Source organism: Strix uralensis, chromosome 3 (assembly GCF_047716275.1).
Source record: "Strix uralensis isolate ZFMK-TIS-50842 chromosome 3, bStrUra1, whole genome shotgun sequence".
NCBI lineage: Eukaryota > Metazoa > Chordata > Aves > Strigiformes > Strigidae > Strix > Strix uralensis.
The window spans coordinates 82,846,831-82,862,426 of record NC_133974.1 but is presented as its reverse complement, the minus strand read 5'-3'; the positions used below and the strand labels follow the sequence as shown (position 1 = coordinate 82,862,426).

Sequence of the window (15,596 nt, the reverse complement as noted above, 5' to 3'; positions counted from 1 at the left end):
TGAGAAACTCTCAACTTGAAAGATTTAATAAAGAGAAAAATGAACGTAAATATGATTCTCCTCTCTGAGAAATCTCAGTACTGTAAACACATTCAATTAGAAAACGTCAATGAAATGTGATTTTTTCCCCCCTGCATGTTACCTTGTATGCCAAATATTATTTTCTCCTGTGGTAAAGAAATTCTTCCAGTTCCAGTGGAACAAGCAAACACTTCATCTTCCTTATAGAGGTAAGCAGCATGGCTAAAGTAATCTGGGACTACCAGACAGCACAACACTTCTTCTTCTGACTGAAAGTGTTACATATGAACAATATCACATATATAATAAAAACCTTAAACAAACATCTAACATTTTAAAGGCTGTGTTACCTGAATTTGTTTTATTTTTTAACAAGAAGATATGGATATAACTTATAACCTAAAAAGCCAAACAACCGCTTTTAATTTGGCCTAAAAATTAAGGTCCTGGATTTTTTTTTCTTCCATATATATTAAATTCTTACTAATTTCACATGGAGAGGTAAGTAAACAGATCAATTATTCTACAGTTCTCACACCCTCCTTCCATCTTAAGATTCAATTTTAAGATGCCATTACAGACAGGAGAGGGAGAAGAGTGGAAAGCTAATGCCCAAGATTATGCTTCCAAAGGAGATAGCACAAACGAGGTATACTAAGGACAACCCATATGTCCTCCCCTCCCAGCAAGCCAGCTGTCTAGCAAAGACCAAAATATAGGTCTCAATTTTTCATCCTGCTACAAGAGTCTCAGAGTCTGAGATCTGTTCGAAATGGATTCCATGAGTATACCATAAAATTACTCTGTAGAAATGTTCACAGACAGGACAAAAATTAAAACAAATCAGTAATAATCAGATGTTTAGACTTCTATTTTTGAGGCTTTTTTATCTTACACTTAAAAATGTAAAGCACAAATTTTATATACAGTTACTATTAAACATTAGAAGATGCTATTACACATTTTCCTCAGAATGAATACGTACTTCCAAGAACCTTAAGACAGAGAACTGGATTTTCCTTTAGACAAAAATTAGATAGCTGATTTATCTACAGGAATATTCAGAAACACCGTGCTTTAACTGTTTCAGAGCCTTTATTTGCATACCTGAAAAGACGGATTATACTGTGTGACCTCCACAACAACGTCATCAGACATCTGGTAGCCTTTATCTTCTACAGTTATCAGAGTGTAGTAGACAAGACATGGATGATCTCCAGGATGCCATGCTGCTGCAAGTATCACCAGTCCATCACTATTCAACAACAGATATCACACCGTTGAGAGATGATTATTACATATTTTACTTGCTCAAACTCTACCACTCACAAAACCAGATATTTAAGTAAAATCACAAATAAGTATTTTCCAATATTGTGGTGGGTTTTTTTAGAAAGAAAGACTATACTATTTGTTCTTTCAAGCTGTTCTATTAACAGTATTCATACTGTAGTACAAAACTGACCCAAGGCAGCTGTGATTTTATGTAATTAAATGACATACAAGATATACTGAATTCTCTGCATCTGCCTACTTGCTGTCTATGTAATATCAAGACAAAACAAATACCCAAATGTGATAAAATTACACTAAAAAACTGAAAAGAATTATTCTTAGGTAACGAATTTGTAATGCTAAAGAGATAATGACAGCATGAAGTATAGGGTAACCTAGTTATCTAATATGATGTGCTTATTTTATGAACAGTGACACTCAAGTAAAATTAAATTGCAATTACTTACATCAAGTTTTTGCAAGAAAACAGAACACATTTATCTCATTAATGTCTTATCAGATGCAAACGTACTTCCTTACCGATTCTGCTGCAAATCCATGTATTGTACATTCACTCCTCCTTTAATATCTTCATAGTTACTTTCAGAACCCTAAAAAACAATACATCTGACTTGTAACTATAAAATAGGCTATTGATGAAACAAACACACAAACCCTTTCCAGGAGAGCTGGTTCTTACCCAGATTGCATCTGTAATATGTTCTTTCAGGATCCTGTTGATATCCCAGCTCAGAATATAACGTTCTGATGAATCATCAATCTCCCATTTGTTTAGGTTTGAACTTGTTAGCATATAAAAGCTTGATCTCTCTTTATCCCAAAGAACACTAGAAATCTGCATTTAAAAAAGAAAAAGCTGAAAAGGTTAAGCGCAGCCTTAATATTTGGATACAACAATCTATGCCACTCTCAGTCCACAAAAAAAAAAAAATCACCTCCTTGGTCAACCTATACAAGTTAACGTTACAAGATGAGAGTATTACAATAATTTTCAAGAGAAGTCTTATTTTATAGATATAAGAACATCTACAGTATGTTTCTCATACATTGACAAAGTGAAACCCAATCACCAACCCTTGGCAACCCTAAATCAGAAAAGCAGAATTACAGGTAATGTTAATTTCTTCAAGTAGTAATGAGACTATTACTAGAAAGAGGCAAGACTTTGAAACACTGAGTATTGCCCAAGAAGTATTACTACTTTAAAGTCTCCTTTTATTCAAATCTAAAGAGCAAATCAGCATTTTCCTTTACAAAGCATACAGATTTATTTTGTTTCTGTCTTTCAAATTTCAAAGAAATACAAGTAACATAAATGAGTTGAGACTTGTCTTTTTTTTTTGGTTATTATACAACCCTACACAGTCTTTCCTTTTTTCTTTCTTAAACACTGATGCTAGAAATTATAGAGGGAAATGAAAGCAGATTACTATATGAATGTTTTTCAAGCTTACCACAGCATCATGTCCAGGAGACAATATACCCAGAAGAGAAGAAACCTTTCTACCAATTCCAGAAAACATGCCCTGACCCTGAGGCAAGGCATGCTGATGAATCTTGCCAGAACTATCTGGTATCAGTCGAACCAGCTGGCCTCTAGAAGATGATAAAATAAAGCTTCCTCCCTAACAAAAAGAAAAAAACAACTATATTAACAAATATAAAAATCACATTGCTGAAACAATTTTATTGTCACAAAATTCTTTATGTCAGCTCATACGGGTAAATACTAAACAAGAACAAGACACAAGGCATCCACAGTACTTGAGAGCTAACAAAGAAAATTAAAAAAAAGAAAGCATTTATCACATAAAGACTGTTTAAACAAATTTTCCACGTTATTCTCTATGCTTGAATCAGTGCAGTGTACAGGTCATATCATATTTTTAAAATTTTAAACCGTATTTTTGAAAAATATTAAAAGAAAATATATTTAATCAATCTCTACAGGCACTACATGTAACATTTAGATGTTGATTCATGAATTAATTAACATACAACTTCCATGTGTGCATTTAAAACGAAGTGTTTTTAAGCATACTACAACTTTTTTTTTAAATAGCATCCTATCCTACAGGACACTAATCTAAATGAACTGCATAACAAATCTTCCTTCTGGTTATGTCAAATAAGACTGGGATAGGTAATTAGAAAATGAATAGTGCATTAGTGACTGTATAACTGAGAAAAGATATCACAAATCTAGTGTCAGACCATTAATAAAAATTGTGCATGTACAAAGAAATAAGTTGTTTTCTGTTGGGGTTTTTTGTTGTTGTTGTTGGTTTTTATTTTTGTTTTGGCTTTCTTTAAGAAATAATAAACATTAGCATCAAGTCAAACATCTGACCAGTACTTAGCACTGGCAGAGGCTTATTTTCTTACCATCGCATGATATTTTTATCCTTGAAATTCCATTTCAGTTTAACAACAGAACTAAAACCTGATGTAATCCTAATGATAAAAACTAGCATTACCTTTGCACTAAGAAGATGTGAAAAGTTTTGTGCAGGTTGCAAAATATGCACTCCATTGTAGGTGCTTATACATCTCATTTAGGAGGCAGAGACTTCTGTTAGTGCATCTCTTGCCTGTCTTAATGGGTGCATCTACATTAGCACTTTAATTAGTATCAAGAGTTGTTTCTGAAGCGACCTTCTGTGAGTCCCCACATGCCACAGACCTGCTGGATCACATCACATGACAGAGCAGAGCAGTTCGAGTGTACCAGCTGTACACCCTTGGAATGAAACTGAACTGAAAGATGGGCTCTGACCACTAACAGACATTCACTGCATGCAGCTAGGCTGGAACTAGTTTAAAATAACAACCCCCTCCCCAAAATGACCAGTGTAGATAGTGGTATTGCCTCAGCACTAACATTTTTACTTTACAGATTCTCAACTATTGCTTTTCACTACTTGCTAACATAGACATAGCCTTCATGCCCCCTGCCACCAAGGCATTAAAAAAAAGGTGCTTTCAATTCAAAACTGATCAGTTTGTATGTTACAGGGAACAAACAAAGCCTGTAAGATGTACAACAATTTCAAAAAAAAAAAAAAAAAAAAAAAGAATGCTAAGGGCCTGGAGATTGCCAAAATAACAGTTTACCTGTACAGGAAACATTCACAGAACAAAATTAAATAAATAAAAAAATCCATCACACCCCAAAAAACCCACAAAAAACCACCACCGTTTTCATCATCATACTATATGAAAATTTTTCTAAAGGTTAAACATGCCCAGTAACAGGATGACTAATTAAGTAGTTGTCATATACGTAATAACACAGCCTTAGAACACTGATTAATAAAAGGGTTCTGCTCTGAAAAAAAAAAAAAAGAATTCATATTGATGTCAATGTTTCAACTACAGATGTAATAAGACCTTGCTTTCCTCATCCTGATATCTGATACTTGGGCACAATTCAGCTCTAATAGGGTAGACACATATTAGTGTTTCTTAACATTCGTCATTAAGATCACTGTCTTCTGATTAGGTTTACAAGCGTTTATGACATGCTGATGCTCTAATATTTATAATACAGGATATGAACAGCAGATGTTGAAAAGGTCATGGGATAAAAATGTAATTTAATTGATAATAAGTAGTTCTGCAGATAACACATACTGTAATACATTGAATTTTGGATGTATTCATTTTGAGAGTTTTCCCCATTTAGGCACATCAACAGCAGAAAATGGAATTTCTAAGAACAATTCATAATATACTTGTTCACTACTTTCATACAGAAGTCTCTCAAATTCAGTCGCTAGTGAGCTGTACCACAAGACACTGAGTGTGTGGTCTGCGGATTCAGATGAAGTAGTTCTCTGCTTCTGTAGTTCTCTCTGCTGTGACAGCAGCGTTTCTACCACTGGAAGTAATCACAGTAGCAATACTGATACTCCTCATAGGCTGAGGTACCAAACCAGTCCTGTTAACCTTGTGGTTGAATCCTGCATGCTTCGCCAACATTAACATTATTATTTATGACTACCATTCATCTCTGCTACTTAAGATCATCCCAATCATCAACAATCTCTGAAATTACTCCTCAGGATGTCTGATACTTTGCTTTGCAACATTTATTGGAGATTTAGGACTGATAATGTGGAACATGCTTTTTTATTTTTAAATAAGGAATTAAAGCAGTATTTTAATATAAATCATACTGTACCTTTACTGCTGTTAGGAAACTGCACAGAGAGCCTCCAAAGTCCGTAGAAGTCTCTGTATAGGAACCTTCATGTGCAAGATTGGGCCAGTAGCGCACAGAACCTTCGCTGGTAGCAACCATTATTGCCAGAGACTTGAAGTGAGAAAATAATTAACAGAACATGCAAGATAATAATAACCAGACTGCAGCTTTAACTAAAACATGTTATTTTACATATCTAGATTGTGGGTGACAAACATACAAAAAAGTACTAAATACATATGAGTGCACACTGACAAACCTAAAACTGAGTTGCAAAATGATTCTGTAGCGTAACTTAATAAGTGCAGGGAATGTTATACTTGCTTCTTTTGCTAACAATAGTATCTTCTACTGCTTCTTATTCCTGATAATTCAGGGTCTGCTACTGAAATGCAAACAGAACTTACAGTTGCAAGACAGAAAAGAGCCTGTGGGGAATTCCAGACACCAAGAGTTATAAGCTACTATGGAAGACTTAAAATGCAAACTATAATTTAATAAAGAAACTGCTCTAGTGTCATTAAGAGAAATACCAAATCATACTGTGGCTCTTCTCTTCATAAAGACATAAGCCCACAGTGTGCCTACATTAGGGTTTCTGACTCGGGAAATCACTCAGATACCAAATTCAAAGCATGAAGTAAGAGACTGTGTTCAAGTCGAGATTCAGACAGAAAGCATTGTACCTAATCTACTGGTTGTTGGAAAGAAAAAAAAAAAAAAAAAAAAAATCACAGAACAATAGAACTGTAGCTCAGAGCTATTATTGAGCTCCCTGGAGTTTTCTGATTTTTGACTATAGACAGATCTTCACAAAGGAAAGCAGTTGGCTAATGAACATCATAACAAAGCATCACCACAGAATGCATTGTCCTTTGTGATTCCTGCCCATTATTTAACAATTTTCATTTTAGTGAAATATTTTCTATCACTAATATTTATACTTCCCTCCATAAAATCACAGTATCCATGCATAGCTCACATACTGAAGAAAGATGAAATTTAAAAAAAAAAATATAATCTTTGTTTAGATGTATTATTTCCTCAAACTTTTTTGGATATGACTAAGTCATAGAGCATTTGGAAGTGTAACACAATAACAAGTCAAAAGAAAAGATCCTATTACATATTCTGTGCTCCTTCTTCCTTCCAAAGACAACTGCTTATCCAGTTTTATTAAAGCATCACATATAATAACTGAAAACTATACCCAAGCTGAAAATGAGAGCTTCTTTTGTTCACGAATGATAGTAGCAGACACATTAACATACTTTGAGAAAACTTAACTGATCTTGAAACCTCACTCTCTAGCACAGTATGTTACAAAAAGGCACTTAGGAAAGTAATCAGTCAAGACAGATTAAATCATCTGTCCTCACAGTGCCAGCTTCCTTATAAAGACCAGCCAAGGCAGGGTGCTGGTGTTTGCTTCTCATTCACATGTACTCAGAATGAAACTACTGCTGAACAACTTTTTCAGCCAGCATGCATTTAAATTACACTTACTTAGACCGAACATTTGCCCTGGTGTTTATTACTGCAGTACTTCTTAGTTTACTGTATTTTTGTTTGTTATGAAAGCACGCCAAGTAATCCTTCAGAAAACTACTATTTAATCTGATCCTATAACATGTAAATGGTGTCATTTGAAAAGACTAGCAGGATTTTGTTTATTTCAAGCATATTTATTGCAAACTATCAGTCCTGACCTTTTGAATACATAGTACACCAGCAAATGCAGTTTTCAGATAAGTAGTTGATAAAATAGCGTATACTCAGAGTTACTCTAAAAGTATATTTAAACACTAAAATTTAGCAGTTGATCACCTGCAGAGAAGGTGCTTCACCTGAGGAACTCAGACAAGATATAGCTGCTAAACTAGAACTCCACTGGAAGTCACTGGGTGGCAGCTGCAGTTCCTTGCACAGAGATAACTGTAAGAAAGAAAGAGATGCCATAATAAATATGATACTGAAAAAAATTATTCCTCTGCCCCAAAGTCTTTAGACTTTTTGACCCTGTTAAAAATTAATTTTCAACCAGCTCAGACACTGTATAAACGAACCAAAAGAATGTGACATTTTCAGCCAGGTTGTCACAACCAGCAAAGAGCTAAAAACCACCTACTTGTGTATTTTCAAATATCACTGTTTTTCTTTAGTTATTTCTGAGTGTTTCTCAACACTACAGTATTGAATTACTTCTTTCAGAGGTGCAATTACTTGACCGTTCCTTAACAGATTATGTTAACAAGGCAGTAAAACAAAATTAAAACTAGAATTGCTTGAGAAAGCTCACTAGGTACTAAGCAGACTGGAGAGGGGAAACACTCCTCTCTTCCCCCACAAAGGTAAACAATCAGAAGAATTTTAATCCCTTGAAGAAATCTCTGCAAGTACCAGAATGCATATATCTGCCACTCCACTGTAAGTGCAGAATCTGTATAAGTAACTGACATTGCACTAATCGGAAAATACTGATTTTGTAACTGCAGGTTTCCTCTGACCATACTTGCTATTCATTGAAATGATGCTGAAAGAAACACTGCCCAGAGGGCAGAAAAATTTCTTGACGTAAGAAACCTAGATAAAACATATGTTCAGCACATGTGAAACTAACCTTTTTTTTTTTTGACAAGTTGAAAATCAGTCCCAGAATAATCTAAACCAGTCTGTAACGTATCAACTAGTTTTTAACTATTAAAAGAAGCTTTATCAAGACTATCTAACATGAGACACACCTATTAAACCGCAAAGAATTAACCTTAGTGTTAAGGTGACAATTAAAAATGAAGAAAGGAATATAAAAATGTTAAGGTCCCTCACAAGTTTGAGTTTCAGTTACTTTGTTAGTGTGACTCCATACCAATCCTACTACTTTTGGGGGAACCAGACAAGCTCCAGTTTATAAAGAAAAAACCACAACTGAGTAACTTATGCAACTAGCATAACATACAGAAATTTTTCCATCTTGATCTTTCAGTTACCTTAGCTACTGGAGACTGACCAATCTTCCAAATAATCAGCCTCTCTTTATGGACTAGCCAGGCCCATCCACTTTCATCCACTTGAACGCTCAGCTGGTCATTAGCTAAATAAAAAGTAATTTTTTTAAAGCATTCAGATTTTTAAAACACTGCAGAGTAACCTTAAAACTGATAAACTTTCATTCTCATATGAAAATAAGAAATAAACTTTCTATTAAATTCCATGCTAGAATTTTGATGCATTTGATCAAGATACCAAATTACTACTTATAGTTTAAAAATCCATTTGACAAACACTCAACTTTTGCGAGTGAAAAGTAAGACAATCCTAGAAGCTATTTCCATCAATTTACACCAGATTATAATAGATTTTTTTAACTGCTTGTCAATTTTTAAGATTATTTTTAAGATACACTTTCTTGGTTCCTCTTATATCTACTATAGAAAGAAAACTCATCCACAGGGAAAAAATGCTTAGGAGACCAATTTCTTGAACTCAGGGAAAGGTTTGTATCACTGGGGCTTTTAGAAGTGATAACAAATGTGGATTAAAAATAAATTAAATAAAATTAGACATCCATTCTAGGACACAACAGAATCAAAACAAGTGAAAAAGGTGAGAAAGATCTAATCAGCAAAAGTTACTAAAAAACTACTATTCTTTATAACCTTGGATTTTATGAGATATTGGTTAAGACAGCACCTGATGGATATTTACATGCATCCATACCCACATGGGCATTATTACAATTATAGTTACATAGGTAACCACACTGGATTCAAACCAAGGCACAAACATTTCCACTTCCGCTGTAAAGTCAGCATTTAAATGGCATCAACAACGTGTTAACATTTCTCTCAACTGTCAATTTTCATAAGAAAAATAACAGATAAAATCAGTTCTTACCATCAGCCTTCTTCAGGGCTTCCATAACCTTAACAGGCAGAGATGATCCAAAAGCCTTAACATCATAGTTGATAGTCTCACTTGCTGAGGGATGCTGGATAACTCTGGTAGGAGTTGCTCTTAAAGAAAAACAAAAAGTTACAGTCTTTTGTTGTTTCTTCATCAGTTTCAACAGACATTTACTTATTATCTGTTTAGAAACAGATGTGATGAAATGGGTTTATGTAAAATAAACATGCTCCCTCTGGGAGCACCATCTAAAGCAGTAATTTGGTGGCCTCCTTACAAGTTGTTAGCTGTCAAATTCCTTTATTTTTTAAAGAACTGACTTTAAATATGCATTCCTACACCAGCAACAACATCACTGTTCAACTTCTCCGTATTCTGGTTATCTACAGAATAAGGCTAGCCACAATGCCAGGAGAAGCTCAAGAGAAGTTCTCCCCTGACCACAGGGCCTGTTTCCATCCCCAGCTCTGACACTGCTGCTGGGCACGACGCACTGTGCGACACTGAACAGCCATGGCAGCTTGGATGAGCTAGCACTTCCGCTGCCCTTGCTTTACTGGGGAGACTGCAGTTCTTATCCATTTCAGTCATTATTTGTTTCACAATGTAATTTATAAAAGCTGCTTTGCATCTTCCCCCACCTTCTCTCTCTGGAACAGCATAGGTCTGTCTTCACTTTTGAACATGATTAAGTGGGTAAATTTCTCTGCTTTTAGAAGACACTGCCCTCTCTTTATTTCTCCTCACGAGTAAAATGACTCCACAGACCTCCCCAGTGTGAAATGCCAAAAGATGATGATACACTGCTAGAAGACAAGCCTGACACCCGGTATGGAAAAACACCATATTAAATAGACCTGAAGTAAAAGTTCCCCCAAATTGAAAATGGGCAATCTTGTTGTTGTGATAAACAACTAGCTGTCCCTGAGAAAAGAGATTCTGAGTCCCTGAAGTTGATCTGGGGCTCATGTTAAATCTGAGTTTTGATTCATATGGAAGGGAGAAAGAGGGTAAGTGGGCAGGGAGGGGTAGGGAAATGCCTAAACTTTTACTATTTTATCTACTTTTTAAATACAGAGGTTCTTATTATTTTCATATTTTTCCTATATTAGGGATACATCTGAGGAACACTCAAATTCAAATGCTAATAAGAAATATTTATAACACTGAACATGTAGTATTGTATATTTATACTTTTAAAGAACCTTAAAACTGTTCAACTATAAAATGTTTCAGTCAAAATTCGCTACCATGAGAAGTGAGTATATCAAATATCCTACAAATGATTTGAGAGCACCTAAGAAACCACAGACTAATAGTCTTACTACTCCTGTATGAAAGTAAATGAACAAAATGAGTAAACATAGATTAGTAACTTTCACAGCTTTTTTTTTTTTCTTTCCCTTTCATACAAAAAAGTTATGCCTAGAAGTTCTATCAGAATATGCTGGAAAAAAAGTCAGTGAATACAATCCAGGCAATATTAAGTAGTTAAATTTCCCCAAATCTTTCAAAAAGATCCCTTATCAAAGATTCCTGAAGAAATCCAGCTGGGAGATATGAGGAAAAGTCTTACTGTAGACCAAACCCTGTATAAAAGAAAGCAATAAGCAAAAATAATACGGAGGAAATAATGGCTAATTTGCACACTGCAGGAAAGGTTCCATTCTATAAATCTGTACTGGTGTCTAAAATCTTCAGCACAGTCATAAAAGAAGCCAACTATCAGAGCGGCAGTGCCTTGACAGTGCAGTATTATTTAGGACAGTCAAACTGCAAACAGAACATTCGAGTGACTAAATACAGAATAAAAGGCAGAACAGAAAACATCCTGACAACTCCACATACAACTTCTTGAGTACTAGGATGACCTAGCGCACACACATCTCAAAAAGATGTCGTAGAAAAATCATTGAAAAGAGATTTAAGGATGATCAGATACTGAGTATCTTACAATACATCCAACAGAAAAACAAATGGTAAAACTATATTCGGGAAACAGGAATGTTGTAGCCTACAGTGTCTTGAGCATATAAAAATGAGGCAAGGTTTGCAAAGAGAGGCAAAGTATTTTGTTAAACCTTCTTGTGTAGGTGAAAGAGCTTCCCAGCAGAGCCCTCATTAGGCTCGTTCAGAAACGTGCCTTAGTAGTTACAGAGGCACAGGACCAATATAATGTAAATGCTGACTATTACACACGACCAAATGACTCTTTTCTCCCTCCTTTTACTCAGTAAGGCCTGATGATTTCATCTAACGAAAAGCCTCCGTGTCTGCAGCCGGGTTTTGGCTGTGTTCCTAAGGCGGCCCCCGCAACCCCCGACTGCGGCGCCCGCCACGGAACCCGGTCAACGGACGGCTCGGGGTTTGCTCCCGAACCGGGGAAGGGCGGGACAGGGGAAACGCCGGGGCCGAGCGGCGCGGCCCGAGGCGGGCGGGAGCGGGGGGCGCCGGCCCCCGGAGCCTCAGAGCGCGCCGGGAAGGGCGGGGCTGGGCCACGGCCCGGCGGGAAAAGGCGGCTCGCGCGCCCCGCGCGGGGCCCGGCCCGGCCGGGCGGAGGGGGCGGGACTCACCGGGCGGAGAGGGAGCCGCTCCTCCGCGCCACCGGGGAGAACAGCACCGGGGAGCTGGCTGCCGCCACGACGGCCAGGTTCTTCCTGCCACCCGGCCGGGCAAGAGGGCTGGCAGCGGCGCTGCCGAGGTTCCTGCGGGCCGACCCGCCGGGGGTCCGCGGGGAGGCGGGCGCCGAGGGGAACATGGCGGGGGAGCGAGGAGCGGTACCGGCTCTGCGCTCCCGCCGGGCGCGGACTGAGCGCGTCACGCCGGGGCGGGGTGGGGTGGGCGGGGCCCTTGCCGGGGACAGGCGGAGGCCCCGCGGCAGCTGCCCTCTGAGGCGGCTGCCCTACCCGGCCGTAGCCGCGCCCTGTGCGCCTGCCCGGGCCTCCTTCTTGCACCTTGCTACATTAATGTAGCATCCTTCTATATAGCCTTCTCTGTTATACTCCATTCAGCAATGCTAAATCATGTTACTGTTGTTTCATCAAGAAAAAAAAAAAAAAACCAAAATCCACGCACAAACAAGGAAATGGGGGAAAATTGAGTAAAACTGAAGCTGCCATCCACATTTCCCAACATCCATGAATGGTGACATTCAAGTTATTTCAAAAACTGAAAGCTCCACACCTCGCTTCTAAAATCTTAAAGTGATGCAGTGTGAGCTGTCGCTTTTTGCTGATTGAATCCTGTATTCTCTTTGCTACACTTCCTCAGGGAAAATTACTCGGTTGCCTTTTGCTGTCCCAGCCCCGTGTTAAGAGCTCCATCTTCAGGAGAAAAGATACAACACCTTTAAATCTCAACACAAAAACAGTTTATGCTGATATCGGTTAGAGTCTTAACCAGTTCTTGAACTGGGTCTCATGTGGTATTTGTTTTTCGCATGAAAAGGTGAATGTCCAGCAGGCAATTTTGACAACACTGACCTAATGGGGACTTGACCTAGGATAATGGGAATAGTGGACTTATATTAGAGTCACAACTTCAAAATATATGGGACTGATAATCTTTTTACTTCTGTTTATTTATTGATCAATGGATTGAAAAACAGTGTAGAAAATACTGCTTGGGTAGACTAGCCACAAATAGCTACCTACCTATTAGAAAGAAAATTAGTTTGAAAGGATAGCAGCAAACTCCATCATCTGCAAACAAAATTCTTATGAATTGGTTAACTGAATATGCCTTATGGGACTATGCAGATGTTTAAACAAAGATATCATAAAAGATCAGTTCCATTTTCTTCATCAGATTCAGAGTTCCCTAAAAGGTCAGAGTATCAATCTATTGGATCATTGCATCATGAGTTTAAGAGCCCTTAAGCAACTGGAAACAATTCTCCCCATTCAAGACAGCTGAAAATGTCGAGCAAGTGGAAATGCGATGACAGAATTGGCAGTGAACACAAAGGCAGGATAGTCTCTTCGGTTACTCCCCTAACCGGAGTCCACTCCCTTTTCAAAGATGAAAGTACTGACAGAAAGGAGGCTCTCTGTATCAGGAGATTAAAGCAAAAAGTTGTATTAACTACCTGACACCTGAATTGAAAGACCTTTAGCTCTTTCTGAGATGCCAATCTTTGGCTGCAGTGAGCCTCTTGTGATCAGTACACTATTTCAGCATTAAAATAAGTAGTTTAATAAGTAGTTTAAGAAGTTACTCAAGACACTTCATGTTCAGTGTCTTATTTTTCTCAGAAAAACATTTATGCTGTCAAGAATCAGAAAACTGATTAGGAATACAGCAAAGGGATTAAGCGTACACCGAGAGCTGACCCTTCATGAAGTCTCCAAATACTCAACTCTAACTAATACATTCAATTTAGCAAGGTAGTTTTGAAAGCAATTAGATACAGTATTTAAGCCCTGCAAGTCATGACTGAGAAGCGAAAGTTAAGGAAATAGTTCTGGCCTCCGAGGCAGAGGTGAAAAAGGCACTATTAATAAAAGACTTCAAAATGATGCCCATAGATATCAACTAAAATATGGCAAATAGTGATAGAAGCTGAAAAATGTTTATATGTGTGCACATGAAATTAATTACATTCATTCTTTAATGTCTGGGAAACCATCTTTACTACTTTTCTACACAGAGAAGATATGTTTAGGCCAAAGCTGAACACTAGCATATGCAGCCTAAAACAGAGTTGGCCTTATATAATGTGCTGCACCAGGGCTACAAGGACACTTTGAAACTTCTACCAGTTCTGAGTAAGGTCTGGCCTTCAGGAAAAGTTGGGTAAGTTTAATTTGACTTAAACTGTATTTGCGTGTAATCAAAAGCATTTCTAAGTACCATTTCTCCTTTGGAATACACTAGGAGTAGCACAGCTGTTTTGAGCTTGTAATACCATCCATCCCTCATAGAACTGAATCTCTTCCTACTAACAGTAGCTTAAACAAAACAAATAGCAGATACACAGGATTACTAAAAACTGAAGGGGGCCATGATGGAAAATACAGTCAGTGAGTTTAAGATAGAGGCCCCTGTTTGTCCTATGGTCCACGCTACGCAAGGCAGTGGCATGAAATAGTGGTCCTTAGCAGAAGATGCCTAACAGGATTGTTAGAGATACACCAACGGTTTCCACCTTAGACAGGAAGGTCTTCAACTCTTGCAACAAAAAGAATGCGATACTTAAATTTTTCTCTTTTGCACACCTTTTTCCTCACTGAGCTACTAGGGCTCCTACAGTTCAAAATGCAACTATATCCAGTGTTGAGTAGCACTCCTGTGGAAGTCTGCAGCATGCCATGTGCACACATCACATACATTGCAGGTGTGTAAACCACGAACCTGAAGTTGTCCAGCAAGGCTTTCTACTTGCAGGTTACTAAGAAACTGTTTTCTCACCTTGTTGAGGTCTGTGATTTGTTCCAAGGAGTATTGTGAGTGGTTCTAACCTGAATAAAGTCTGTTATCCAATGTACCTGTTGTGACAGACATTCACCTTTCTGCAGACTAGAGCTTTTCTATAGCTTTTCACACTCTTCTGTAGACTGCAACCCTGCCAGAACAACTAATAAAAGACATAAAACATTCATTCAAATTGGCTGTAAGTAATTCCTGTACCTGTGTAAAAACATGAACAAAGGGGCTCGCTACATCTCACATACGGAGGGATTACATGAATAAAGACTAAAGTTCAAGTCCCTCTAAACACATTACAAAGACAATAATTGGTAGTCAACACGGAAATTAAACACTGGGTCAGTGGTATTTTTGGCATATTGTTAGTACAATATCTGCTTCTAGTAAAACTATATCAGAAGATAAAATTACATCTGGATGTAATTTTATTTTCATTCCCTAGCACAGGGATGTCTTTAGTGTTTTCACTGTTCCACAAAGGGCCGTTAATGGCACATTTTAAGCTTGCCCAGCACTAGGTATGTCATTTATTGCTAATAAAGTTTTCCAGCAACAAGTTTTCCTAGCATAGATGAGTTTTAATGTGACCTGGAAAGTTTCTACCTTTTTAAAATTATCTTGTGGGGTTTTGCATCTTCAAAAAGTCTAGAGAGATTCTATGGGAAGAGATTCTTAAATTAGAAACACGAAGCCTACTCTTTATTGCCAAATGTACCCTCCTGCAGTTATTCAAATTAATGTAATG

At 37.6% G+C, this 15,596-nt stretch overlaps 1 protein-coding gene across 1 annotated transcript in view; it reads right to left on the bottom strand.

Moving 5' to 3' along the window:
• The window catches only part of NUP133 (nucleoporin 133), a 36,786-nt gene extending 24,549 nt beyond the window's left edge, over window positions 1-12,237 (bottom strand). Inside the window, exons 1-10 of the mRNA XM_074863116.1 lie at window positions 11,998-12,237; window positions 9,416-9,534; window positions 8,509-8,612; window positions 7,349-7,456; window positions 5,501-5,632; window positions 2,772-2,942; window positions 1,997-2,152; window positions 1,837-1,907; window positions 1,129-1,276; window positions 143-290 (exon numbers count right to left, since the gene is read on the bottom strand). Coding sequence (XP_074719217.1) covers window positions 143-290; window positions 1,129-1,276; window positions 1,837-1,907; window positions 1,997-2,152; window positions 2,772-2,942; window positions 5,501-5,632; window positions 7,349-7,456; window positions 8,509-8,612; window positions 9,416-9,534; window positions 11,998-12,182 — 1,342 coding nt within the window. The 5' untranslated portion in view covers window positions 12,183-12,237. The remainder of the gene's footprint in view (window positions 1-142; window positions 291-1,128; window positions 1,277-1,836; window positions 1,908-1,996; window positions 2,153-2,771; window positions 2,943-5,500; window positions 5,633-7,348; window positions 7,457-8,508; window positions 8,613-9,415; window positions 9,535-11,997) is intronic.
• Window positions 12,238-15,596: the final 3,359 nt, after the last annotated feature.